Source organism: Sebastes umbrosus, chromosome 6, assembly GCF_015220745.1.
Source record: "Sebastes umbrosus isolate fSebUmb1 chromosome 6, fSebUmb1.pri, whole genome shotgun sequence".
Taxonomy (NCBI): Eukaryota; Metazoa; Chordata; class Actinopteri; order Perciformes; family Sebastidae; genus Sebastes; species Sebastes umbrosus.
Window position 1 is genome coordinate 32083882 of NC_051274.1, and position 27634 is coordinate 32111515.

The following is a 27634-nucleotide window of genomic DNA, read 5'->3' on the forward strand; positions in this document are numbered from 1 at the left end:
CTGCCTCAATCAATATTTCACAGTAGCTTTCCATGTCATTCCCCTTGTTTTAGTGGAAGGCATCTGAACTTCAGCAGATATGCTCTAATAATCAAAAGAAATGCATCAGTATTCTCTGCAAAAGCTGCTGCATGAAGCCAACTATATAGTTTTATTCTTCTAGATAGATTCTCTGTGATGATGTTATATAATAAAACAATTAGTTTATGCAGCAAAAAACCTTTGCAAAAGTGTTCTATATCCACTGAATAGGACATTACTGCTGCCATTTACTCTCATTTAAATGCCTTTTCATAATATTATGCATTTTATAGCTTTGATGGCGCCTCAAGGCACCACTCAAATTCCTCCTGCAGTAAAAGACACTAAAACTGCTGATGCTGAAAATGACACCGTGCCACACATAATTCAAAGACATCCAAGAGAAAAAATCCTCAGTGAATTGTTTTTATTAACTCCCTCATTTAGAAAACACAAATGCACCAAACAATATCGTACATGCACGGCTTCAGCATATCAAGATCAGCTGATGACTTTTCAATGTGAAAACGTTAACGGCCACGATCTCACGGAGATCACCTGGACATCGAAATACTGAGGAGTCACGACAGAAAGGCCAAGCGTTGTCACCCAGAGCTCTAACGGTAGTTCTTCACCAATCTTTATGGAATTACACATTTTTTTTGGGTAACTCATTTATTTCTGATTATTGTTTTCTGATCTTGAGAGTAGCGAGAAAATTGTAAAGTTGTATTGGTATAAAAAGACAAAAAGTACTAGTAGATAATACTACTTGTATTATCTACCGTGCACTGGCCGACTACCTTGTAACAGGTAGTGTTTGTGTCACTGCACCAAAAGGCTGTGTGTGATAGCAGCTGCTAAGAAATGTATCTCTCCGCTCATGTATTTTTCAGATTCTGGGCATGACAGAGAATCACGATTGGAAGTGGGACACCACCGTTTGGTCTCCCAGTAGGGTGGCGTTGCTTCAAATCACAACAAAATACATACAGTATGTCCATTTACTGTATGGAGGCGAGAGAGAGCGAGAGAGAGAGAGAGATCTCATCGCGCTGGCTCTTAATTCTTATTCTAAAGCAACACTTGACCTTTGTGCAGAAATTTTTGGAAGAAACAAAAACAAAAATAAACAATCAAAAAGTCAAAATCAAAACATCTCCACAGTACTGATACGTTACAAAAACAAAGAGGTTGGCAATGCTTCTATGTACCCAAAGACACAAGTTCATAAACTGCGTAATGTTGTCTTTTTTTTTCAGTTCATATAATCAATAAATGAGCCAGAAAGAAGATGCATTTTCCTGTGTAAACATTTGTTAGCTTAACAATGACACGCTGTGATGGAAGAATGTGTACAGATTAACCACACATAAAGCCACAAAAACAACAAAACAGGATTCAAAGACCGCTTTCAGAAAGTTATCAACACTCATGGTGGGGGGAACAAAAAAGCCTTCCGTCTTCACATTTAATACAAGCTTGCACCTGACATGGCCTTGGATTCTGGAGCTGTTTTCCACTTGTTCCTTCGCACTGGCAATCCGTGGTAATTTAATAGAAAAACAGACATTTCAGCTGCTCCCCGGGTTAAACTCTTTGTTTTTTCCTACCTCCTCATATTGACCTTGTATTACTCTATTTGAATGTCCGCAATGCTTCAGTTGCCCAAAGCCCTTAACCACAGTTAAGTACAAGAAATGAGTTTAAACTTTTTTTTCCCCAAACAGCAGAATGGTCTCGTTGAAAAACACACCGTAGGGTAAGGTAATAACCACGCACATGCACACACACACAGCCTTGAATCTTCCTGGTGTCATCTTGATGGGATTGTCCTGATTTAGTCCTCTCTAAATCCTGATCCATTAGTCTTGTGTGGGTGTCATTAGTACCATTACTCCTATGCCCTTTCCCACAGAAGCCCCCCAGGCCTGCTCTAATTCATTAAGATGTTTTAATGTCTGTTAAATCATGGCGCATATCAGGCTTTCCATTCGTCAAGTCAGACGGTTAAATAGACCCATGTGTTGTGTGCTGACAGATAACTGATCTATCTGCTCCTGCCACTTTAGGGCTATTGAAATGTAGGGTGAAGCAGGTCTGAATACCTGAGCATTGGGGATTTCGCTGAAATACATTAAATAAAACAATGACAACACATACCACGTAACAAAAAGCCAATACAACTAACTGACAAGAAAGGACAGATTCGCAAAGTATTAAAACACAGCTGACCATACATTTTTGCCAAATAATGTCTAAGCTGGTGGCTAGATTTCAATTGTCAGACTGGCACAATTGGCAGCACTTTAAACCCCCCGTCTCGACTGCAATGGCTGATTATGCACGTTGACTGGCTCGACTACTGTGTGTTGCCCAGATGGATGTAGACTAGGGCTCCAACTAATGATTATTTAGTAATCAATCAGTCTATAAAATGTCAGAAAATTAAGATAGATGCGCATCACGCTTACCCAGAGCCCGAGGTGCTGTTTTCAAATGTATGTCTTGATTTGTGACCAACAGACCAAAACCCGAAGACACCATACCACCATGGATACCATGGCCACTGAGAACTGTATAAATACAAGTGTTTGTTTGCTATTATAAATGAACACACCAGTATTAATTTGAATTGACAACATAATCCTAACTCAAGGTAAATTTAACATTTTGAGGTTATCTTTCACATTTCAGTGGCGTTTATTCAGTTGTGTTAAAGTCACCTGACTGAAGTAAGGAGCTTCATCATGTGGTAACCCACGGCAACTGAGCGAGCTCTGTTTGCTGATATAGATGAGGTTGAAATTTTGTGAAATTATTCTTCCAGTGGTCAAAAATGCTGTAAAAGTGTTGAACTGCTATTTTTTATTCTTGAAGTTTGACCGTGTTACTTCATGATTTGAGTGCAATTCGTGAAAACACTCTTTAAAGGAATGGTTCAACATTTGGGGAAATATGCTCATGTCAGAAAGCGAAAGTGTTTGTAGCTGTTCCGAATAGGGATGTCACAAGAACCGATACTTCGGTACCAACTCGATGCCAAAATTCTCTGAAAACGGTGACGGTACTAATTTTTCTACAGCTCGAGACTAATGGTGTCTTGTCGTCCCAGGGACGATAGAAAATTTCCTGATAATGTTACATTGTGAACAAACAAATTTGTGTTGAAATCAGCAGGACGAGAGCTAGTTAATGTTAGCTGTTAGCAGCTGTTAGGCAGCACAGTCCTGCTTGGCTAAATAACGGAGCTAGAAGCTAACGTACGGATGTTACATTATGATGTGTTCAAGCTCTGTTCAGTAAAAATGAGTATTTGGCGAAGGTTAATTGTAATGTTATCATGATGTGATTACATATAATCTCGTAAAATGTAGTTTTTGGCGAGAAACTTGAGGCGGATCATCAGGGATTAATAATACAGTATGCAAATGGTAATAAAGGAGTGTATGTACATGGAATTTATTGTTTTGTTACTGTTGTTTTTCGAATTGGGTATCGAGAATCGTGGAAATTTCACTGGTATTGGTATCGACTACTAAGTTTCTGGTATTGTGACATCCCTAGTTCCGAACGGTGAAAAGCCAGCCGTTATAGCGAGGGGTGAGATGCAATAATTATTTCAATATGGGGATATGCATTGTTGTTACTGTAAAAACAGAATGGTGTTATAAAACTGTTATATAAGTAACTGAATGATATTTTTATTTTGATTACATATAGCAGTTTGTTGGCGTGTGGCCATGGTATAAAGCGTGATAATAGCCTCTGAGTTGGATCCCATGGAGGCAATCAAATGCACACCTCGTTGGGCTTGTTTGGCATTATTTCCTTGATAAATGACTTAAATGACTTGTTGTTGATTATTTCTTGCTATTGTTTCAGCATTAGTGTTGAAGGAAATACACTGGCAGTCTTATACCTCTCCCACTGCCGCAGTATACAGGCAGATGAAATGGTGGTGAATGCAGAGTAAAGTCCAATCCATCAATCAGCGGGCCATCACAATAACTGGTCTGAGGCATTAAAAACCTCCTGGTACACATTCAGCTCTCTACAATCAAATGATAAAAAAGGTAAATGGCTAACACTGGCACTGTGAGCTGTTTTATGAGTTTCATCTGGGACAACTTTTAATGGGGCACGTAAAGATGAAGGCGGTTGCAGTATGTTCTGGAACACTGAGCATCACTGACTAGTGTCTATAACTGACGGCGTTACAAGAATCTCCAAAGGCACGGGCACGGGTGAATGAACATGTTCCTACTCGCCAACTCAGGTATGGAGAGGAAAACTGAAAATATTCAAAAAATACAAAATACAACTTCTCATCACGGCCCTCCGCGAGGTACACTGAGACCTTCAATCATAAGAAACTGTAAGGAGTAAAATGTTGAGGAAAGCATGTAGCTATCTGAGCAACAACAAGAAGGCTGAAACTACTTTGGCACATGGATGGAAGTAAGGCATCTGTATCAATCTATGGTCGAAAAAAAGAGTTGAAATGGTGCATTGTTCCAACCGGCAAAAAATGTCAGACCTATGTAAAAAAAGAAAAAGAAAAAAGAAAGCTCAAGCATTTACCGATAATTAAGTGCCTGACAGCACGCTCCACTCTTGTGCTGCCTCATACCCGCAATCTAACACTGCAAAATAGTATGTGGTCACCTCCAAAAATGAGAGAAAAAAAACAACTTTCACAAATCCAAGAAAAAAAAACAACAATAAGAAGGTTGAAAAACAGAGCAGAGTTTGTCATTGTGTCACGACGTTGACCTGAATGTTGATATTGCGATGGCGAGGAGCAGGGAGAGGGGGGAGATGTCCGCACTCCAGGCTCTCGAGCCGCGGGCACTCATACCTGGAACACAAAAAAACACCACAATAATCTGAAACCTGCTGGAGGAAGCGGACGGTTGGCAGCACCAACACTTCAGGACATCCATTTCATTCCTTATTTTAAAGGGATAGTTCTGGTGTTTTGAAGTGGGGTTGTGTGAGGTACTTATCAATAGTTAGTGTATTACCTACAGTAGATGGCAGTCGGCACGCTCCCAGTTTGGAGAAGCAGACAGGAGTTACCGCACGGGAGCAAAGCAATGTACTACTGTGAAAGGGGGCAGCAGCAAAATATATTTTTGCCACCGAAAAGAAAGGCTCACCCAAAAAAATCAATATCCATTTAAGTGTACGCTTTATTTAGCCAAACTGGGAGAGTGCTGACCATCATCTACTGTAACGGCGTGGGCCACACAGCAGGGCGTAGCAGCTGCGGAGCCTGTTGTTTTTATTTCGGCGCCCATGTTAACAGATTAGAGCAGACACACTGCCGATGTGAACAGCGCAGCTCAGTCACAGCTTGGCTGCGGCTCGGCTGCGGCCCGGCTGCGTATCAGCTGCGTCTTTTCCAGAGATTCGAGGTCTCGCCTATTTTTACCGCGTGCCGCACACGGTTCACAGCCAGTGAAAATGATCTTTTGACAGTATATTGACATCATACCAGCAACATTACTACAGTTTAAATGTCTGCATCTGTAGAAGAGATGTTATGGAGATGAAAAAAGTAAAGATTTATTTTTAAATCAATACTTCCTGCTTCCGTTTCTGTTTTTTTCTGTGGACAGAATTTCTTCATTTGTTAACACAAAGTTTTAATTGTGGATTATTAGTATTATTTACAAATGAGCACATGCTTCTTAACCTTCCTCTGTTTCAAATAAATATAAATGATATTTTTAATGCATGAAATGGCCATTATGGACACCACACGCATGAGACACGCAGTAGTTCAGGGAGGCAGCCGCCACTCGCTGCTGACGTGCCCAGTCTGTCCTGGGCTTAAGTAATACACTGACTATGGCTGACTGGGTTTCTCAAACGTATTACTCAAAGGTCCGACTCTGATTTTTATTCAAGGTCAGACGTCTGGAACGTTTGGCGGTAACAAATTAACATCATAACGTATTGTATTCATGACACGATCTTTAGGATTTTATCGATACTAGCCATACTTTTATTGATACTCAACTCACTTATTGGTTTGGTTCTTTATCGATACTCTTATTTGTTCTTTTTCACTACTTAATAATTGCTTTTTAATACATTATTTAAAGAAAGAATAAATTCAGAGCAGGATTATAATTTATATTTTAAATATAACTACATGTTTCTAGAGCAGTAATGTTTACAACAGCAAAGTCAATAAACTCGATAATATCTCACCACAAATAAATCTCCATAAAATAAATAATATTCCTGGCATCACAATACTGAGTGAAGTGAAGAATGAAGACTAAAGACATCAGTCAGTATCAGTCATTCCTGCTGTCCTCTGTCCTCCCTCTGCTGATGTGATTCACTGCTGCAGGTCCCGTTGGCAGAGGGAGGACGGGCTGCTTTGTCTCAAGCAACTACGTTTAGAGGAATTTAGCCAATTTTAAGATACGTGGCAAACTAAGCTAAACAGTTAGACTACATACAGACTGCTTTTGTGCTGTGCTTGTGTAAAACACAGCTGCGGTGGATGAGAGACTGTGGACAGAGCAGGTTGAAATATCACTTTTGGTCTCACACTATGGATAAGTACCTCAAACATATCCCACTTCAAAACACCAGAACTATCCCTTTAACTTTGAGCTCTCCGCTACGTTACCTGTAGACACAGCTGAAAACACATTTGCCAAAAAATATTCAAACTGAAAATGAGATACTTAAATTTCCAAATCATAAAACATGCATACTGGAGTTTCACAGGGATACTTAAAATGTGCTAAAAACTTATTTATGTCCTGGCTTATGACTGCGATTGTAAGTAAAAGATGTGTTAAGGGAGTTGGGTGTGAAGGGACCTGGAACAGTTTGCTCTCATCAACTAGTTTCTCATGTATGATTTAAGTGAGTCAATTAGCTCTTATGGATCACTGACTATTTTCCTGTAATGACTCATAAAACCCCTTTCCTGGAAAAAAAAATATTATTCATGCAAAAGAAACGTCCTGAACCACTTCTCTGACGTTTCAAAGCCACGAGTTTCTATGAACACAGCACTCTGTTTTGCTTGCTAATGTGTTTTGCCCAGATCGTTTTCTCTGCAGTATCCAAAGAATCTCTGGGAAAAAAAAAGAAGCCTATTTTTCAAATGAAATCTAAAAGAAAATCCAGCGTGGAATTCTATCTGTCTCAATTGCTGTTTTTGGGGGATTCAACACAGAATATAAACAATGCAAATTAGCATTTAGAGCAGGAGAAGAGCCCCCTGGAGTCCCACAGGACAGTAATAGCATCTAGTAAAAGAGGAAGTCAACCTCTGCGACAGAGATGGATTGCGCTGCATATTTCTGCAAAGTATAAGCCCGGAAGAGCCCGGCGAGGGAGGCTGGGGACACGAGTAATGGTGAGTCAACGGAGGACAGAATGTCCCTGTCAGGTTTAAAAAGTGCTAAGTGAATTCATTTACAAGAGTGGGTGAATAAAAAATAGAAGTTGAGTCGATATGTCAAATGTTGTGTTTCTCTAGAACATGGTGGCATCAGCATATTTCAGTGCTACGGCTCAATACTGAAAATATCTATATTTTTTTCCTCTCCATCTGAGAAGCGAGCCAAATTATTCCATGAACTTTCACTGCTTTGACCGCGACAACCGTGAACAACGAGCTTACTTAGTTGGTGGATTCGTATGGGATCCGAGGCCGGGCCCAGCCCTCCTTCGCTCAGCGTCTGGATGTGGATGATGTAGTCGTCATCGTCCTCGTGGAGGGTCAGCTCGGCTGTCGAGTTGGCCGTCGTGAGCGTGTTTACCTCTTTGTGCCTCTGTCTCCTGTATGACAGCTGAATGGAGGGGGGTAAACATGTATTCTTACAGACTGAGCCAACACACAGGTAAAAATCCACGCTTTTCACTGTCTTTTTACATAATAGCATCTGTGGAGCATATTGAGAAAGTACAACTCACTTGGTAGCCTGTAACTTCTGACTCTGATTCCATTGCCACCACAGGTTCCCAGTAAAGAGACAGCTGAGAGCCAATTAGGGTCCATTCGACATTCAGCGGCGGTTGGGCTGGTGCTGCATGATATAAAAATAATTCTACATGTCAGCACGGAAACATATTACTGTCACATCATCCTATAAGAATTTACATTTCTCTTATGGAATAATATTACTTCAAAGGAGTCACATTAGAAGTAGATGTTGTTATAGCAACAGCAGGGGCGACTTGGGGGCAACTTACGTGGCTTTTTCGTGGTGACGTTGATTGCAGGGAGGAAGGGGCCGGTGCCTGCCGTGTTGAAGGCGCTGACTGTTAGGAAATACTGCGTGTTTCCCGCCAAGCCGCTCACTGTGACCGAGGTTTGGTTCCAAGGCACCCTAACCTTCCCCATGGTCTCTGGTTTAGTGTCATCTTCCCAGTATACCACCTGTTTGAGACAGAGAGCGTGTCACCCAGGGTTTAACCGTGATATGTTGCTTCGGATTGGAGCAAAATGTGACGTACATGTCTGTGAACGTATTTTGTATTTGATGTCTCTTTGATGAGAGAAATGTGGTGTTGGTAAATGATCGCGTCTGGGTGTATCCTAAATCTCCTAAACAGAGATCACATTTTTCTTTTATCTTTCCAGCAGGATATTTGATCAGACATTACAAAGCCTTTGTTAATGTACTTTTACAACTCCTTGTTGAATGTTTCACTATGTTCAGATTAGAGCTGTCAATCGAATAAAATATTTAATAGTGATTAATCCCGATTGTCCATAGCTAATCACGGTTAATCACAAATTAATTGCACGTTTTTCATCTATTCAAAATGTATCTTAGAGGGAGATTTCTCAAGTATTTAATCCTCTTATCAACATGGGAGTGAGCAAATATGATGCTTTATGAAAATATATGTAAATATTTATTATTGGAAGTCAATTAACAACACAAAACAATGACAAATATTGTCCAGAAACCCTCACAGGTACTGCATTTAGCATTAAACAAATATGCTCCAATCATAACATGGCAAACTGCAGCCCAACAGGCAACAACAGCTGTCAGTGTGTCAGTGTGCTGACTTGACTATGACTTGTCCCAAACTGCATGTGATTATCATAAAGTGGGCATGTCTGTAAAGGGGAGACTCGTGGGTACCAATAGAACCCATTTACATTCACATATCTGGAGGTCAGAGGTCAAGGGACCCCTTTGAAAATGGCCATAACAGTTTGGAGCGTTATTTAACCGTGGCGTTAAAACAAATTTGTGTTAACGCATTATTATCACGTTAACTTTGACAGATAGTTCAGATACTACTGAAATAGTGACAATAGGGAATTAATTATCTTTTTCTTATTGATTAATCTACAGATTTTTATTTTTAGTAATTAATAAATGATTTAATCATTAACCTCTTAAAAAAGTATCATTTAAAACTAGAAAAACCTCAGGAATCCACTGGTATCAACCATGTTATGCAAGCTTGTCTGGAAGAACGCTAAATAAAGCTCCAAAATTGCGCAAAACTTTGGCAAAGATAAAACTGGCATTGCCATTTTCACAGGGGTCCCTTGACCTCTGACCTCAAGATATGTGAATGTAAATGGGTTCTATGGGTACCCACGAGTCTCCCCTTCACAGACATGCCCACTTTATGATAATCACATGCAGTTTGGGGCAAAAAACATGCAACATAAATGTGTTATTTTAATGTATCTATTCTAAAATAATGTGTTGGAATATTTCTGCATACTGGGGTCCCTAAACAGTCTTGGAATTACATAAACTGGGTATGACTGTAAAACTGAGACTCTTGTAGATCCAATGAGCCCAACTGTATTCATGTGTGATGATGTTAGTCCCCATAGGAGACATTTCATTGTATTGAGACCATTTTTTTAAACTTGACCTCACTGTATAAAATGACCTGTGGTGACCTCTAGGATAATCACAGCCTCATGAAACTTTACAGACACAAACTACAGACCTAGAGCATTCAGAGGATGGATGGCTTTCCTAGCTAGATTGACAATAAGGGGGTTTCTGAGCAGTTTACACAACAGAAGTGCTCGCCATCCAATCGCCGAAAAATGCAATTCTTACAGAAATCTCCAAACGTCAAAAGTTTTTGATCCCAAATCACAGCATGGGTTTTTCTATGGTGTTCCTCAAGGTCTTGGTGTCTTAATGTGGTATTCTCAAGGGATTATTGATAATTTTTTTATCAATTCTCGAGTGGTAAAAAATGGTTAAATTTAGCAATAATTCTGGTCTCAAATGGTATCAATACAAAAAATTGCTGCAGCAACTTATGAGACATAACAGAGCATGGGGATGGCCATCATATACTTCATCATGTTCAAAGCCTTTATACGCTTTTACAATTTATTTTAATTAAGTAATTTGTATTTCTGATTTATGACAACTTGACACACAGTGCTGAGCTGCGTCTCAAATTAATCATCAGGTTCTCAGCTTTCAGATGATGTACACCACTTCTATGTGACATCTACTGTTGACCTGCTATCTCTCCCTAAAGACGCCCTGTACCCCCCTAAAAAAGACAAAAACAGGTCTAATTGGAAATAGAAATCCTGTTGTAATTTCCGAAAGCCCAAGGTGACACCATTGAATTTCTTATTTTGTCCAACCAGCACTTGAAAACACAAAGGTGTTTAATTTACAATCATATAAAACAGAGAAGCATCATCGTATGCTCGCATGTGAGTAAGTAGGACCGTTTTTTCATTTTAGCTTGATGACTGAAACGATTCATCAATTATCAAAATGAACAATCAAGATTTCTTTGTCGCTGGCTCGACTAATGGATTTATTGTGTAATTGTTTCTGCGCTACAACACATCAATCTGTATTGCGTAATACGGCATGTAATATAAATTTTTCCACTAATGAAAATCTTGCTAATAACGATATGCATTTAAATGAAAATATTACAGATTAAATACCAGCAATCATAAAATAAGTGACTATTTTAACCATCAAACTGAAGATATATTATCCCATCCTTCCCTCCCATCTACCTCGCTGTCATCATTATTCAATGTTGAGGTTATGAAACGGCACAAAAGCTCACTTTCCCGTATGGAAATATTGAAATTACTTTGATTTTATTGAGCAGAAGAATAACAACAACCTCTAATAATAAAGCCCTTTGATCAGCGATGATTCAGTCTGCAGGTGAGGCAATCAGGCTGTCCCACTTTTTAAAGGTAAAACAGAATGCAACTGTTTTTTGTTTAAAAAGTAATTTAATATTCCTACTTTATTTAGAGAACAATGAAAAGACTAGATTCCCAAGGTGCTGCTGTCTTAGACTGTAAAAACAAATAACAAAAACACAATATCACACAGTGTAATGGCATTTCTTGGTATTCTGGCCCGAGGTCTGGCATTGCAACGCAGACTATCATGAGTTCTGTATCACCCCGTAACTGACAGCAACTTGAAAAGGCATGTGGACAGGCAATTTTCTTTTGTTCTCTTGTAAACGCTCCGACATGTTTTCCTGTCGTGTCGGTACAAAGAACTGTATAATTTTGGCTGTAACAGCCGCCCCGGACTGAAACAGCCATTTCCATGGCGACGCCGAGTTTGGAAGTGATGGCTTTGAGGTACAACAGGGGTGATGACAAGCATTTGAATTGTGTTGTGTGTGTGTGTGATTTCTATTTCCATTTTAAAAAGGGTAAAATGTACCTCATAGCCCAGAACCCTTTCAGCGGAGAAGGAGAGAGCCTGCCAATTCACCTCAATCTCAGAGGCTGAGACACTTCTGGCCCAAACTCCCGCTGGCATCCCGCTTGGCTCTGAAAAGAGACGACAGGAGACTGAGCATTGCTGCCTCCTTCCAACAGCACAGAGACAAGCAGAACAAATCTCTTCAATTTTTTACATTTATGGCCGTGCCGCGTTCTTGTTGATCTCCACTTGGATGATTCATCACACGCAGGTGCTGCTGGTAAATAGACCAACACTACACTACAGACTGACCCCCTCTCAGCATGCTGAGAGGTAGCATAGATCTAAATGCCAACTGGTTTTCGCTTCAGAATAGCCATTCAAAGAGTGGTGATATTTGGGAGGTAATTTGCCTATCCTGTTGCAATTTGTTTCCAATTTTTCTACTCTTATTTTTTTACACGAAAAAGGTTTCTACAAATTCATTTGCCAGCGTGTCTCTTTATGTATCAAGTGCTTTCAGCCCAGTAGATGCAATAAAACCATTTTCATGATCTTTGTCCTTTTCAAAAACAGAGAAAAGCTTTGAAGCTTTGCAAAAAAGCCCACTCGTCCATTCACTCACCTGTCTCTGCGGAGTAGATGGTGACCACGGGGCTGAAGGGACCCTGTCCTTTGCTGTTGTAAGTGCCAACCTTGACATGGAATGGAGAGAAGGGCGAGATGCTGTCGTTGCGGTACACGTAGCGCGAAGCGCCGGGGGCGGAGGTGGCCACGTGGGTCCAGCTAACTTCTCCGAAGGCGCGGAAAGCAATGATGTAACCAAAGCTCTCACCATTCTGTAGTTCTTCGGGGACAGGCTGAGAGTGAAACACAAAACTATAGTGATATTAAAACATATACAAGCCACTCACGTTCATCCCGCCGCTGGGCTGACACAATCACCACCCACTCTCGCGGTGCCAAAAGAAGTGCGTGACCCACAAATTGCTTTTGTGACCCACCTGACGGAATGAAATGAGCGGTAAAATGCCATTAAAAAAAAAGAAAATCTAAGCTCATTACAAAAACGTCGGTGCAGCTTTTAAAATGAAAAGTTATTTCTGCATCTAATGAAATGAGAAAACTCAAATAATGAGATAGCATTAGCCAACTAATGACTTCTTCAATATCCACATTATTCTATTATTTTTCAACTGGTTCACTCCTTTGCTAGATTTGAGCATTGCGGATCTGGATGAGCAGTAATTCACCACAGACTCATAAATGACAATAACTGTCAGATTAAGTGTTCCGCTTGTGTATATATTGTTGCTGCCTTACATGCAGACTCTTTAACTAAAGAAATTACAACAACTGCAGCGCCAGACTTCAATTGACCCAAAATTTATGACACCCACAAGCCACACCGAGCAGGGGGGGTTTGATTTAGGGAGAAATTTTAAGCACCTTACTCAAGGATAAAAAAGATTTACTGCAGGCACTTTGAGTAACAGACTAGAACATAAGACTGATGACTTACCTCCCATGTGATGACCAGCTCCGATCTGCTTCCACCTCCTCCACCCACGTCACCTGGAGCTGCATCTGGAACTACACAACACAGACCTTGTTCACACCTCCATATGAGAAACACTTCAGGCTTGAGAAAGTGAATCACATTTACTGTACCTGCATCTTCTGTCCTGGTCTTGACTGACACGGGGCTGGGTTCTCCAACCCCAACGCTGTTTTTGGCCAAAACCCGAAACTCATACTCCACCCAGGCATTGAGGTCCACTACAGTGGCTGTCAGAGTGCTCCCATCGATGACCTCTGGGACTGGAATAAAACAGACAGTATATAGATACGTAAGCAGTGCTCGAAATGGACTGTGCTGTAATTTATCAATACAATCTTCATGTCCTTTTTGTAAAATAATTAGTGAACTTTGGGAATTTGTGAACAAATTGAAACATTATTTAAAAGTTTTCTGAATCTGCTCTTTTAGGGCAAACATTTCCAGAAGAATTAAAGGTTCAGACGAAGGCTGTGACATGGCCCTCCTCTATCATCTTCCTCTGTTTATCCCCAACTCTCGTCTGTCTTCTGCTCTCGTGGTGACCAAAGTCTTCCCTCCGTCCTGTCATCTCGTGCCCCAAGTGTAAACTAGAATGGCACTCGGAGAGCGCAGACGTCCGCCAAGCTGCCCGAGTACGATTGCCCCCCCTTCTCCGTTCAGCTTGCGCCATCATCCACGTGTATTTTTGTTTATGTTGAGCTGTATGTAGCGGAGCATCATAAAACACTTCATTCAAACTGGACAGAAACAAAATAAAACTCACCTAAACCGTCGTCCTTACTCTTTCCAACAATCACTAAGTGTGCTTTGGTCGAACTCAACTGTAATTTCACTGAGTTTAATGTGAAAAAACGCCGAATCTACAGGTGTCACCCTCCTCCCTCCATCCCCCGGTTTCTCTGTGTCCCTCTCTCTGCAGGCAGAAGGAAAGAGGCAGGGTGACGCGTCATGAACGCGTCAACAGTTACACTGCGCATGTCTTAAAGCCTGTGGTGTTAATGCAAAGGCTGAGCGGAGTTATTAAAAAAAATTCCCAAAGCCGGATCATGATCTGGATCGCCACCGAAATGTAATGGATCGTTCATTGTGCCACACCCCACCCCTCCAAAAACTTTCATTCAAATCCATCGCGGACTTTTGGAGTTATCCTACAGTATTAATGGACAAAACCAACAAACCAACAAACAAACCAACGCCGGTGAAAACATAACCTCCTTCGGCCTTGGCGGAGGTAATAAAACCACAGCTGATTATGACTGAGTATAACATGCATATAGAAATAATGAATAAATAGGAATAAGTCGCAAGAGATTGCTGATAACGGCGGATACACACGCCAACATGTGAATAAGAGTACTGACACTTGTTTGTTTCCACTTCAAGCACTGTACATAAACATAAAAATAGCTAGTGATGAATGTGAAGTGAGCTTTTGTTTTGTGTCTCGACTGTCAAAGGTCTGTCACAGAGCTAGGAAACTGGCCTTGCTTTCTTTGCCTTGTGTTGTGCAAAACAAACTTAAAATAAACTCTTAAAGCTCGGGTAGGTAACACCGGAGAAAGCAGCAAGAGTACACTAGATGTTGATGATCCAACCAAAAAACCCAGCTCAGTGTTGTCAACTCTTTTCCAATGAAAGTAGCACAAGCTCCAAAAGTCCCTAAATCTATAGAGAAAGTCGCCAAGTCGGCAACACTGACGGGCTGAAAGAAATGAAAGGACGGGCTTATTACAATCCTGCGACAGCCACAGATACCGGATTTTTGTCTTTTTTTTTGTCAGAGCATTTGATTTATTGAATTTCAACAAATATAACAAAAATATTTTTCTAAAATACATTAACTACCCTAGCTTTAAACTGAAGTGCAAGTGTTTTTTTAATTTCCACATTTCATTATTGTAGAAATCATCAGTTACAGTATGTGAGAATATGACAAAACAGAGAACAATAGGCATCAAACTTAGATACAGATGTCAAAACAGACATGACTCCACTGACATTCACCATTGTATCAGGACATATATTATAAGAAACTATAAAAGATAGAAAATAATGAAGCAAAAAGAGAGAAAGGAAAAAACTATATAAATAATAACTTAATGTAGGCAATAAATCACATTTCTCCCCCAAAAAATCCCAAATTAAGTCAATTAATACATTTCTTATTGTTTATAATTTGAATAGACTCATAGTACTTTCTAAATTCAAATCCTGAAGGATTCAAATGATGGGCGAGAGCTTGAGAACTTGGCTTTATGGATGTGAAATTACCCCAATTAAATGAATAATTTTCAGGTTTTTGTTTTTATAGTAGAGTATTACATCCTTGGCTTCCAGCTAAATTGAATGATTGGTTTGAGTTTCAAAATAGTGCTCGGTTTTCTTCCAGAATCGTAATGTTTACTGACATTTATAAAATAAATGTTCTTTCATTTTTACAGAATTCACATTTATTATCGAGAACCACAAATCTTGAGACTAATCTGTTAGTGGGAGACATGCAAGTATGGAGATGCAACAAGTGACCGTGTGATCTCAGAGGAGGACGCTGCGATGTGAGCGACTCACTGCTCCTTAATACTGAGGATGCGTGAAATGCAGAGGACAAAAGGTAAGGTGAGGTACTGGAAGGTCTTTACCGACTCCTGAGGGAAATGTCTGGCTCTTTAGGTGCTAAATGCTCCGCTATGTTCACCAGCTAGTTTAGACTTTTTCGCTGAAATCCTCTGACTGCTATGGCCGAAATCGACGTGAACGAGCACGGTGAGAGTGAACCAAAACAGCTGAAAATTGAGCTATTACAAGCGACCCTTTATACATTACACACAGTCATTTGATCCCTTGTTAAAATAAAAATATTGATTATAGCAGCTTTAACTTGATCCAACTCCTTCCTTGTTTTTATTGTAGCTAAATGCTGTGTGTTATATTGTGGCATTACTTATTGGGATGTGTACTGTACTCTTCTGTGCATTTTTTATGTTTTGTATATGAATATTATAAAAGATAAAGATATGTTGTTTTATACTATTTATTGGGTGCCTTTTTAATGTATAGCGAAGGAAATCAAATAAATATTAACCTTTTAGGCTCATGTACAGTTTTCCATTGACCAATGGACACTGTCCCCGTCTATTAGGGGTGGGAATCACCCCAAGGCCCCACGATACTTAAAGATAGGGTCGACGATGTTGGAGAGCTAGCATAATTTGAAAGTAGCATCGCCTCAGGAGCTCCGTCTAAACCCCCAGTGGATTCATTAGGTTTTCTAGTTTCATATGATACCAGTATCTTCACTCTGGCTCTAACACTGAGCCCGCTACAACCTCTGAAAGACAGAATAGCAGCCACCTCTACCGTCTAATGAAATGAAAAGTGTATTTCATTACATTACATTCGTTTGGCAGACACTTTTGTCCAAAGCAACTTGCAATAAGTGCATTCAACCTCCATAGGAACAAGAGCTCAAGAAGACATCCACACAGACTTGACCTGACTTAAGCAGATGAAAAGGATTTTGGTTTTGACTGAGCGGGCAGGTGTAAAGGTCATTAAAGTGGTTTAAATGAGATCAGGCAGCAACACCTCCAGCTCCCCCGAGTAAGACCTTGAATCCCGACCATCTCCAGAGCCTTCGCTCTGTAGCTGACCCTACACTCTGACCTCCTGGCTAAAGCGGGAAGAGAAGTAAGAGGATGTCCCCGTGGGGATCCATGAATTATCTGAATCTGAAACACATCACATGTGGTATAAAGACAAAAATTCATCTTGAAGTGCTGCCTACCTGTGTTAACCCTCTGCCAGCCCACGGTGAAGGGAGTCCTGGTCTGGATGAGGTAATTGGCGATGGGGCTGCCGTTGTCTCTGCCGGGACTCCAGGACAGCTGGGCTGTACTGTCTGTCACCTCCTCCACCGTCACCGAGTCTGGAGGACTGGGGGGGCCTGGCTCAATCACAGGAACAGACACTGTGAGGCACTTCACAGACGACAGACTGCAGACTGTAGATGTAAATGTGCGCACTCGTCGCAAACATGAATACATCGACATAAACAACACCTCCGCCTAAAGTATATATCCCTCCAAGAGGTCACTCTGCCTCTATATCTTGAAATCAACATTAGCAAGAGAAAAATAATCATTTTTAAAAGCTTTGAGTTTGAGGAGAAGTTCTGCCCTTCACAAGGAATTAAAAGTTAATACAAGATTTATCCTCCAATATTCCACCAACTTGTAATCCTTCCCTTTCATGGTCCTCCCAGTAATTGATCGATGAAACAGCAGACGCGAGTAGATGCGGGGAGTCAAATTAAAAGGTAAAAGATGAAAAAGGGCCTCATAGCCCCGAAGCACCAGAGTTTTATCATTTATTTTCATTATCCCACCAATTAAGCAGTGTGATGTTTTACTTTAGCCTCATCTACTGTTTCCTGTTCTAATGAACGTGTCGGCTCATCAGAAATAATAGACCACTAGAGAGCTGTGAGACAGACCGCAGCATAAAAACGCCCCTAGCTCTGCTCACACTCCCCGCCGCCTCCGAAGACGTTTCTAATCTGAAGCAAAAAATATTCTAATTATTAAAGCGTTAAATGATTATTTTAATACACAATCAATGGTTCATGCAGCGTGTGCGTGCTATATGTATGAATGCATGTATGCTAAACAAGCTTTTTTTTTTGTTTACAGAAGCCGTGAACGTGCTGCCCAGATACATTTGGCCTCGCAGACCCGGCTTTAGAGATATTGATCTCTGTAAAACTCATTAGCAGCTCCTGATTAAAAAAAACCTTTAATACACTGGCTTTAGTAATACATATTAATGGAACACACAATCAAGGATCAATTCCTTATCCTCTTAATTATATTTCATTGGCTGAGGCAAGAGGTTGCTGTCAGTGTCTTGAGGGTGTTCAAGTAATCTGTTATTAATATGGACAGACAGTCTGGGCTTTTATTGTGAACTTGGCACGGGGCAAATTAATATCTGGCAGTGTTGTGAATAATTACAGACATGGTGAAGTTGTTTTGATCTGAACTGACTGAATATTACCCAAACTTGTCATATACGCCGTCACACACGTCAGAAGTGAATCTAAATAATAGTATGTTATAAAAGTGTAATCGTTTTGGTTTTAGTCAACTAAGATTTCTTAAGTGGGGTTGTCATTTTTTATGCTCTATTCATGCTGAAGGACTTATTTCCAAGAGACTTATGAACACATCTCTGTACCCACAAGATTAAAAGTATGGCTGCACAATTAAAGCTGCACTATATCCTGACAGTAGTGCATGAGACAGGTAAGCTGAAAAACATCATGTGCCTCTGTGTCCTCCGGTGCTCCTAATGGCATCTGCAAGATTTCACAGACCGGAGGAAAACAACCAATCAGAGCTGATATGGAGCCTTGCCGTCTCTGAGCAGCTGTCAATCACTCGCCAACTCCGATCAAACGGTCAAACTAGGCAGCGCTGATCAAATATGAATCAATATTTTGTTACTGTAATGCCTATTTCTCTCCTCAAATGTTTTCAGAAACATCTTGTAGTGTACTGTTTAACTGTAAAATGAGAACGTTTGTGACCCGGCAGGCATGTTGAGATCTCTTGAGGGAATACCAAGCACCGCCCACCAGCCGGAGCACAGCCAATAGGAACGCTTTCTCTCTGAAATGACCTGTGATTGGCCAAAGTCTCCCGTCACGGGCTAGATGTTTTAAAGCCTGAAAACAGAGCCATGAGGAGGAGCAGAAGTCTAGTTATCTCTCAGAACACTTGAATTACAATATGTTGAAAGGTTATTATGGAATTTCTTCCCAATGATGCTAAAAATATACTGCCTACTGCCACTTTAATCAAAATTCTATCGAAATGGCATGTGGCCTATAATTAAAATGTTTTTTTAAGGTGACATGTGTATCAAAATATCATTTTAAATTAAATATTGTCGTGCTTCAGAGATGTCCTGGCTTACGCATCATATTCTACAGACTTAAAGGTCCAGTGTTTAGGATCTTGCGGTATCTAGCGGTGAGGTGAGGAGATTGTAACCAGCTGCAGCCTCTCCCGTGTGACAAGCGTGTTGGAGAGCTACGGTGGCCGACGCGAAAGGTCCTCTCTAGAGCCAGTTGGAGCAGAGCCAGTGAGAGAGAGAGAGAGCGACGGCGACGTTATCGACGTTATCCCAAGCAGGAAAACTAACAGTGTTTGGTTTGTCCGTTCTGGGCTACTGTAGAAACATGGCGGTGCAACACGGTGAACTCTGTGGAGAGAGGACCTGCTCCATATGTAGATATAAACGGCTCATTCTAAGCTAACGAAAACACGATTCTCATTACCAGGGGATTATACATTAATAAAAACATATTAATATTATATTCCATTTCTGATCTCCTAATTGTTACACACTAGTTCTTTAAGGAAACAGCTTCGTTTGATATAGATCCCCGCAAAAATCACACCATGATCATTTTAATATGTTTTTCAATGAAAGTGAATAATGATGTAAAAATGATTATTCCCTCTAATATCGAAAATCATGTTGCAATTGCAATATCAGTTAAAATAATCGCAATTAGATATTTTTTCAAAATTGTACAGCCCTAATTTAAAGTGGTGCTTTTGTGTAAATAGTTGTGGAGAAACCAAGACAGCCCTATAAAAGTACTACTACTATATATAAACTATAAAAGTAGGTGTATTCCCCTACGTACTGTCTTCCAGGACGACGACGATGATGATGATGATGGTGATGATGATGATGATGCAACTGTCAAACAAGCACGAGTGCTCACCAAATGGTTTGAATGCTAATGACCGTGATGATATCCGTATAACGTGACCTTCTCTATGACCACCAACACCACCCGGTGGAGTGTTTGCGAGGCCTCGTGGAGTGGCATCTGAAACATTTTCCATTGCCATTGTGAAAAACAAGAGTCCTGATGATCACTCAAGAGTCTTTGTGTCAGGAACGATTATCAATGACCTTCAGCGCCGCGCGAGAGGAGTGGAGTGAGACGGGATCGGAAATAGCAACCTGCAGAATTACTGAGCCGGTATCACTGGCTAATATATTATGCAATTGCAATAATGCATCTATTGCCAATACCACTAATAATCAGCATTACTGCAAGCATGATCATAAAAGTCTATACATGTTGCTGTGATCGTTCCAGCTTAAAGCACAATCACACTGACACAACCATTATCACAGCTAATGAGTCCTGCATTATTAACATTGTTGTCTTAACATTAAAATTTGATTTTTTGAGCACATGTAGACGCAGCCACCGAGTGTTTTCTCACCTACCTCTCGCAGTAAAGTATATATAGTATACATAGTATATATGTGGAAAGTTTGGGTTTTATTTGTCAAGGTTTTGAGCCATCCGTCTACGAGGTGTCTGCCTCCACACCAAAATAAATGAGGGTGAATGGATTTTTTCTGGGGTGCTTTGAAAAATGACATTTTAAAAACAGCAACATCTCTTTCCATTGCTTTGGATAATAAACACAACACAGGACAATTCTTCTGGCAGAAAGTAGTTCAACTGAAAAACAGCACGTTCTGTTCGATTATCCAGACGGTGACAGGAGTGTTTTTTCTGAAAATATGTGTTAGTGTTAGTGGTCGAAAGTAACCGAGTATATTTACTCAAGTAATATATTTAAGCACAGTTTTGAGATATTTGTACTTTGCTTGAGTATTTCCATTTTATCTGACTTTTTACTACTATTCCACTACATTTAAGAGGGAATTATTGTACATTTATCTGAATGTTATAGTTCCTTTACAGATTAATGAGACTTAATGTTATAAAAACAAAATCAAATACAATACATTGTGTAGAATACCTACATGTTTCAGATGTACATGAATTGTTAGCAGTTCCACTAAAGAGTGATTTCCCTTCAGATGGTTTTATTCAAATTTAAACTGTTTGAGCCCAATATTTTATATATTTTAATAATATATTTTATATTATATATAATAAAATATTTTATATATATATATATATAAAATATTGGGTATATTATTATTATTATTATTATTAATAATAATAATAATAATAATAATTATTAATATATATATATATATATATATATATATATATAATATATCATATAATATTAATTATTATTAATATTGGGTATTAATATTGGGTATAATATTGGGTAATATATATATATATATATATAAAAGATTAGAGGAAACAAATAAATACAAAATGAAAATAATTTATGCAGAAGAACTGTGCTTTTTTTTCTTCCATTTTTCAACCGTATTAATAATTTCATGACCCCTCAGATTTACCTTTGACCCAGGTCGGGAACCACTGGACAAAACTACCTAAAGTAGTTCAAATCAGCTACATTTTGATCATCTACAACAGCAAAATGCTACTTACACATTAATGCATCAGTATGAGAACATAACACTAATCTAATAATGTCATATAATATATCTGTCACAGGGACCATTTTTCTGCATGAGCAGTTTTACTTTTGATACTTTAAGTACATTTTGCTGATGATTCTTATTTACTTTTAGTTAGGTAGGACATTGTAGGCAGGACTTTAACTTGTAATGGAGTATTTTTACTCAAGTAAAGGATGTGAGTACCGACTGGCCATTGTATTGAGGTGGCAGCAGTCATCTCAGAGATGGATGGGTCACAACCTGGGCAAATAAAAAAGCTCCTGCATGGCTAGAAACCACTGCAGGTGAGTGAGAAAACACATTTCTTAGTAAACTGGGAGACCACAGCGTGTATCTTGGGTGGGTCATAGACTGTGTGTGCTTAGTGTGGTGTTGCATATTATTTGAAAGTTACTTGTGTCCTTCATGGGTCATAAGGTATAAAAGGTAGTGGGGGTTTCTAAACAGGGTATCGACTGGTCATTGGTCATGTGACCACTGTCACATTGTTGCAGGTCTGCATTCGTGATCAAGCGAAGCCTTTATTTGCCCTCCATGGCTGGTTTTCTCTCCAGCTTCATGCTTTGTCGCCCAACATTTGGAGCCGTTCGATCCAAGCAATGAGACATCCATGACAGCTGCCGTGAGCAGGAAGTGTAAATAATGCACAATCTGTATCGCAGACGAGTTTCTCTCCAGTCAATGCTGGGCCAATCCATTGCCATGGTCTTGATATTGCTTCTGCTTGAGAAACAGCCTTATTTCCACTCAGCCCATTGGAAAGCAGTGCTTATTAATGCCATTTGCCTAGAAGATCTTTAACACGCCGCGCTGAATCATTGGTGGGTATCCTCACAAGATAAAGATATGGATCCGACCGTTTCAAATGTTGACACCAAATATCATCCCTCACCTCATCTGACATTTAGCACATTTGCGTAGCGTCAATTTGCTGGGCTGTTTGACGTATTGATCAAAGCCAGAAACATCGCTCCTCTCGTCCTGTCTGCAAATCTGCCTCTCTTCCGAAACACATAACAAAAGTTGTTCTGTTTTGTTCTGCCCGATGTAGCTCTTGACAATGGTGTCTCTCTGGAGCTATACATACTGCATGAGTGAGCACAGACAGGCATCTAAACATTCCACTGTCAAGTACATTGCAACAATATTGAAAATTGGTCATTAAAAATAGAGGGAGAAAGAGAACATTTTCGCAGTTTTGTCAAGTTCTCTGCTTCCACAAACACCCCTGAATGCAATATCAAAGAAAAGCAAGTCTTCTCTTTTTCATGTAATCAAGCGACTGCTACTAGGAAATAAGCAGGACATAAAAACTGTGATGACATCCAGAATCATTTTCATGAGGATATGGGCATTTTGGTCGCATTGTAATCGCCGGCTGAGACAAAACCCATTTGAGTTTAAAAGCCCAAGTGAGCATTATACGCCCCGACGGTCGAGCGTTCTTTATATTCTCAGTAAAGTATATTCATATGTCTTCATAAGTATATATTTATGCAACAACGCTTTATTTGGTAACCCTTACAGAGTACAGATATTTGTTTTATTGTGGGTTGTTGGCTACATCACCCACTTTACAGCTATTACATGTCCAAGTGTCCTTCAGCAAGACACTGAACCCCAAGTTGCCCACGAAGAACAGGCCAGCGCCTTGCATGGCAGCTCCGCCGCCACCGGTGTGTGAGCGTCTGAGTGAATGAGTGGCAAATTGCGAAGTGTTTTGTTTATTAAAGCTGGGGTAGGTGGTGTAATTTTAAGCATCATTGGGCATAAATTCCATAATAACCTTTCAGCATATTGTAATTCAAGTGTTCTGAGAGATAACTAGACTTGTGCACCTCCTCATGGCTCTGTTTTCTGGGCGCATACACGTCCATTCAGATAATGAAAGCCTGATTCAACGGTGGAACGTCCTGCAGGAAAAGTTGCTTTTCCAGCATTGGCAACAGGAGCCCAAAAAAGGAGAATTTTTGGCCTAATAACAACAAAAATAAATTGCCTCCCCCCCAACTTTAAGGTAGAACATTTACCATCTACCATTCACAGTTAAGTCTAGATCTTTAATTCCCCCTTCTTTAAAAAGAGGAAGCCAAAAACAATCCTGGCAGTAAGCCCCGTTTTAATTAGTGACTGCAGAGCAGAGAGGAGGGTTTCTTACCTTTCACAATCAATACAGCCACGGCTGACAGGCTCTCCACGTCCGTGTCCACCACACAGATATATTTGCCAGCATGGTAAAGCTGAATGTTCCTGATCATCAGATCCCCCGCTGCTCTCTACCAAGGAGGAAAGAAAGCTTTATGTAGCATGAAAGATAACAGACCTTGTGACAGCTTATTAAAGAATGTAGTGAAGCATATATAAGGTGCAATAAATAGCGGTGCCAAAAAACGTTTGCAGATCCTGCAGTTACTTAGCTAGGGACTCTGCAGTGAGAAAAAATCAGGCCTGTTTTTTAAAATGATATTCTACACCAAAGATATTTTACACACCTGTCTTGACAGCTCTTGAATGAAAAATTCCTGAATATGACAAAACCTTTTTGTTGCGTTCTTCTGTCCAAGATGAGCTCGGATGAAAAGGATCAAGGCCAAAATTGGATATGCAGCAAATGTTTTTTTGTCTGACAAGGCCTCTGCTATGCCCCTCGCTTTTTACAGAGCAGCTTTTCATGACCTTCAAGACCTGTTGTGAGGAACTACACAAATAAGCTATTACTATTGAGTTCAGCTGGGTTTTTGCTCAGTTGGAGAGAGACGGTGGGGGGTAAAAAAGGGCCTCTAGATTCTCATCTGAGAGGACACCCGTAAGCAGCAAATGGTAAATTAGTGGTGAAATCGTTCTCTTGGTATTGGCAGGGAAATGTGGCAGTAGAGCCAACGTGGTTTAATTATGGAAATTAAATTCCTTGAAGCAGCAAAGTTAAGTTGATAATCTCTTTGGACTGGGGACATTCTAGCATTTCTGGGGAAGTCTCTTTCCAGATAAGAACATTGTCAGTCAAACACACACGGGAAGAATGGTTAATCCCGAAGGGTGTGAGGGTGTTCTGAAAGTGTTTTGTCATTTGGGGCTGTGCCAAGACACCTCTAATGATGTGTATCCCCTTTCTGTTATGAGAAGCTGTGCGGCAGGCATCGTCAACGCAGGATTGGAGAAGAATTCATGATCAACCAAAGTATTAAAAAAAAAAAAAAGGTCGCTTCAGAAGGCTGAGCTTGAGTAGAAGAAGTGTACTCAAAAAGATGACAACCTGTCTCAATGCCTGAGCAACTAACGCATTACCTACTCGATGGTTTAAGTGTATTTTGACATAGCATAGCCGTGTTTCCATTCACAAAAGCACAATTGGAAGCTTCAGAGGGGGCTGAATGATCTAACAGTCAAAAGATGTTCACATTCCCGCGGCTTATTATGCCTCCGAGGAGACTTGCAAAAAAGGGATGGTATCACACCCATTGCAGCAAAACTAGCCACGGTAAATCTCTCCGAGAAATACCATGATGTCAAACCGCAAGCTGTCTCTTTTTATCTAATGGCAGGGATGAAGTGAAGCAAGATGGGAAATAGGTGCCAAATGCCCATTCGCACGTTCTGAAGAAGTATGAATGCGAGGTCACTCACCCCGCCCACTAGCTCAAAGTGACCGTCTCCCTCGGCGATGAGTTGTCCGTTGAAGGCCCAGGAGAAAGACACGTCAAGGACGGGGTCACTGGCGACCTGACAGGGTAACACGATGCTCTCGCCCACAATGATCTCCATGTCCACTGGCCCCTGGGTGATTCTGGTTGGATCTGCCCCAGAATAAAAAAAAAAAACACTGTGAGAGGGAGTCATTTCTGACGAAGCGGCTGCCAATCTCACACAGAACATTTCATTGCGAGATGAAACGAGATGAGCAGTGTATTGTTGGCTTTCTTCAACAGTGAGACAACGCTCTCGAGGACATGCTCTTGTAATACACTAAGTCACAGGGAGCGTATTATCTACATAAAAGGAAGGTCTCATGAAAGTCTTAGTCGAATAATGTGATAACACGCAGGCCTGCCACGACTAAAACGGCCTAATACTCCAGGCTGACACAGAGAGAATAATCTTCTGAAATCCTGATAGCAATTACAATACACCGCGGATCAGATAAAACTTCATGTAATGGCTTGCTCTGTGCATCCAGAACAAAATAAAGGGCACTGCTTCAAAGTCTACAACAGCAATCATTTGGCTAAGTCTGCCGTGCTTCAAAAGTCAAGATAATGAATCTGCCAGAAATAAAGAAGGTGCAGCGCAAAAGGAAGAGGATTTGCATTCTTACATCTTACCTTATATCGACTGTCGAGGGATAAAAAAATCACACTAAAAAAAAAAAAGTTCTTATTTTAAGCTAGTAGTAATCAATGTCTGGGTCGTGGCTCTGTGTCGCCGACTGAAAACATAACCCAGCCATTTGAAAAAATAACTGGCCTTGGCGGTTACAGCGGCAGACAATAGCGTTCAGCACATTAATAAAACCAATAGGAGAACACTCAACGATCACTCCACTGGAAACACGCTTGACAATAACAGCATCTGTAACACCTCCTCACTAACGCTTTCATTGCCTCCACTCAGGGCACTTTCATTTGTTGCAGTAAATTGGTTGTTTCAACTGCTTTGAGGAAAACAATGATGGAGTATTTTCTCGAACACCTTCCAAGTGCATTATTGCAGCCGCTGCAGAAAGCAGCCGCACTAAACAACTCAATAAAATTACACTGAAAGACAAGAGAGGGTTTTTTTTTTCAAGTTGCAGTTGAGTTTGGGTAGCCACTACACCAACTCCAATAAATAAATAAACAAAAATGACATTTAAAAAATGTATCTAAAAACATTTAACCTCGTCCACTCCTTGAGGGCGCCGGCGTCCTCTGTCTACTTTACTTTTTTCTGAGGCTGTAGCGGCTCAGTTTTAGAGCTAGAGTGGAGATACTGGTATCATATGAAACTAGAACACACCTACAGAATCCACTGGTACCAACCAGGTTGTGCAAGCATGTCGGAAAGAACGCTAAATAATGCTACGAAGTTACGCTAAATTTTGGCGAGGAAAAACTGGCATGCCCATTTTCAAAGGGGTCCCTTGACCTCTGACCTCCAGATATGTGAATGTAAATGGGTTCTATGGGTACCCACGAGTCTCCCCTTTACAGACATGCCCACTTTATGATAATCACATGCAGTTTTTTGAGTTATTTTCGCCTATTCTAAAAATGGTTTATTTGAATATTTCTGCATACTGGGGTCCCTAAACAGTCTTAGAATTACATAAATTGGGTATCACTGTAAAGCTGAGACTCTTGTGGATCCAATGAGCCCAACTGTATTCATGTGTGATGATGTTAGTCCCCATAGTAGCCATTTAATATAGTGAGACCATTTTTAGAAAACTTGACCTCACTGTATAAAATGACCTGTGGTGACCTCTAGGATAATCACAGCCTCATGAAACTTTACAGACACAAACTAGAGACCTAGAGCATTCAGAGGATGGATGGCTTTCCTAGCTAGACTGACAATAAGGGGGTTTCTGAGCAGTTTACACAACAGAAGTGCTCGCTATTCAATTGCTGAAAAAAACTATTCTTGTAGAAATCTCCAAACGTCAAAAGTTTTTGAAACCAAATCACAGCATGGCTTTTTCTATGGCGTTCCTCAAGGTCTTGGTGTCTTAATGTGATATTTTGGAGAGATTATTGATAATTTCATCAATTCTTGAGTGATAGAAAATGGTTAAATTTAGCACCAAATCTGTGTAACAAATGGTATCAACCCCAAAATTGCTGCAGCAACTTATGACACATAGCAGAGCATGAGAATGACCATCATATACTTCTATCATAATGTTCGAAACACTTATACACTTTCACTATTTACTTTAATTAATTAATGAATC

General features: G+C 40.2%; 1 protein-coding gene across 2 annotated transcripts in view; it reads right to left on the minus strand.

The window, feature by feature from the left end:
• Positions 1 to 4531: 4531 nt before the first annotated feature.
• Positions 4532 to 27634, minus strand: part of cntn3a.2 (contactin 3a, tandem duplicate 2) — a 42227-nt gene continuing 19124 nt past the window's right edge. Inside the window, exons 13-23 of one of the 2 annotated variants that reach the window (XM_037773862.1) lie at positions 25330 to 25499; positions 23864 to 23981; positions 17048 to 17206; positions 13374 to 13523; positions 13225 to 13295; positions 12328 to 12562; positions 11721 to 11830; positions 8254 to 8440; positions 7975 to 8087; positions 7682 to 7850; positions 4532 to 4882 (exon numbers count right to left, since the gene is read on the minus strand). In XM_037773862.1, coding sequence (XP_037629790.1) covers positions 4785 to 4882; positions 7682 to 7850; positions 7975 to 8087; positions 8254 to 8440; positions 11721 to 11830; positions 12328 to 12562; positions 13225 to 13295; positions 13374 to 13523; positions 17048 to 17206; positions 23864 to 23981; positions 25330 to 25499 — 1580 coding nt within the window. In that variant the 3' untranslated portion in view covers positions 4532 to 4784. Of the gene's footprint in view, positions 4883 to 6850; positions 7851 to 7974; positions 8088 to 8253; positions 8441 to 11720; positions 11831 to 12327; positions 12563 to 13224; positions 13296 to 13373; positions 13524 to 17047; positions 17207 to 23863; positions 23982 to 25329; positions 25500 to 27634 lie in introns of those variants that run through there. The other variant, XM_037773861.1, reaches the window with a different exon arrangement.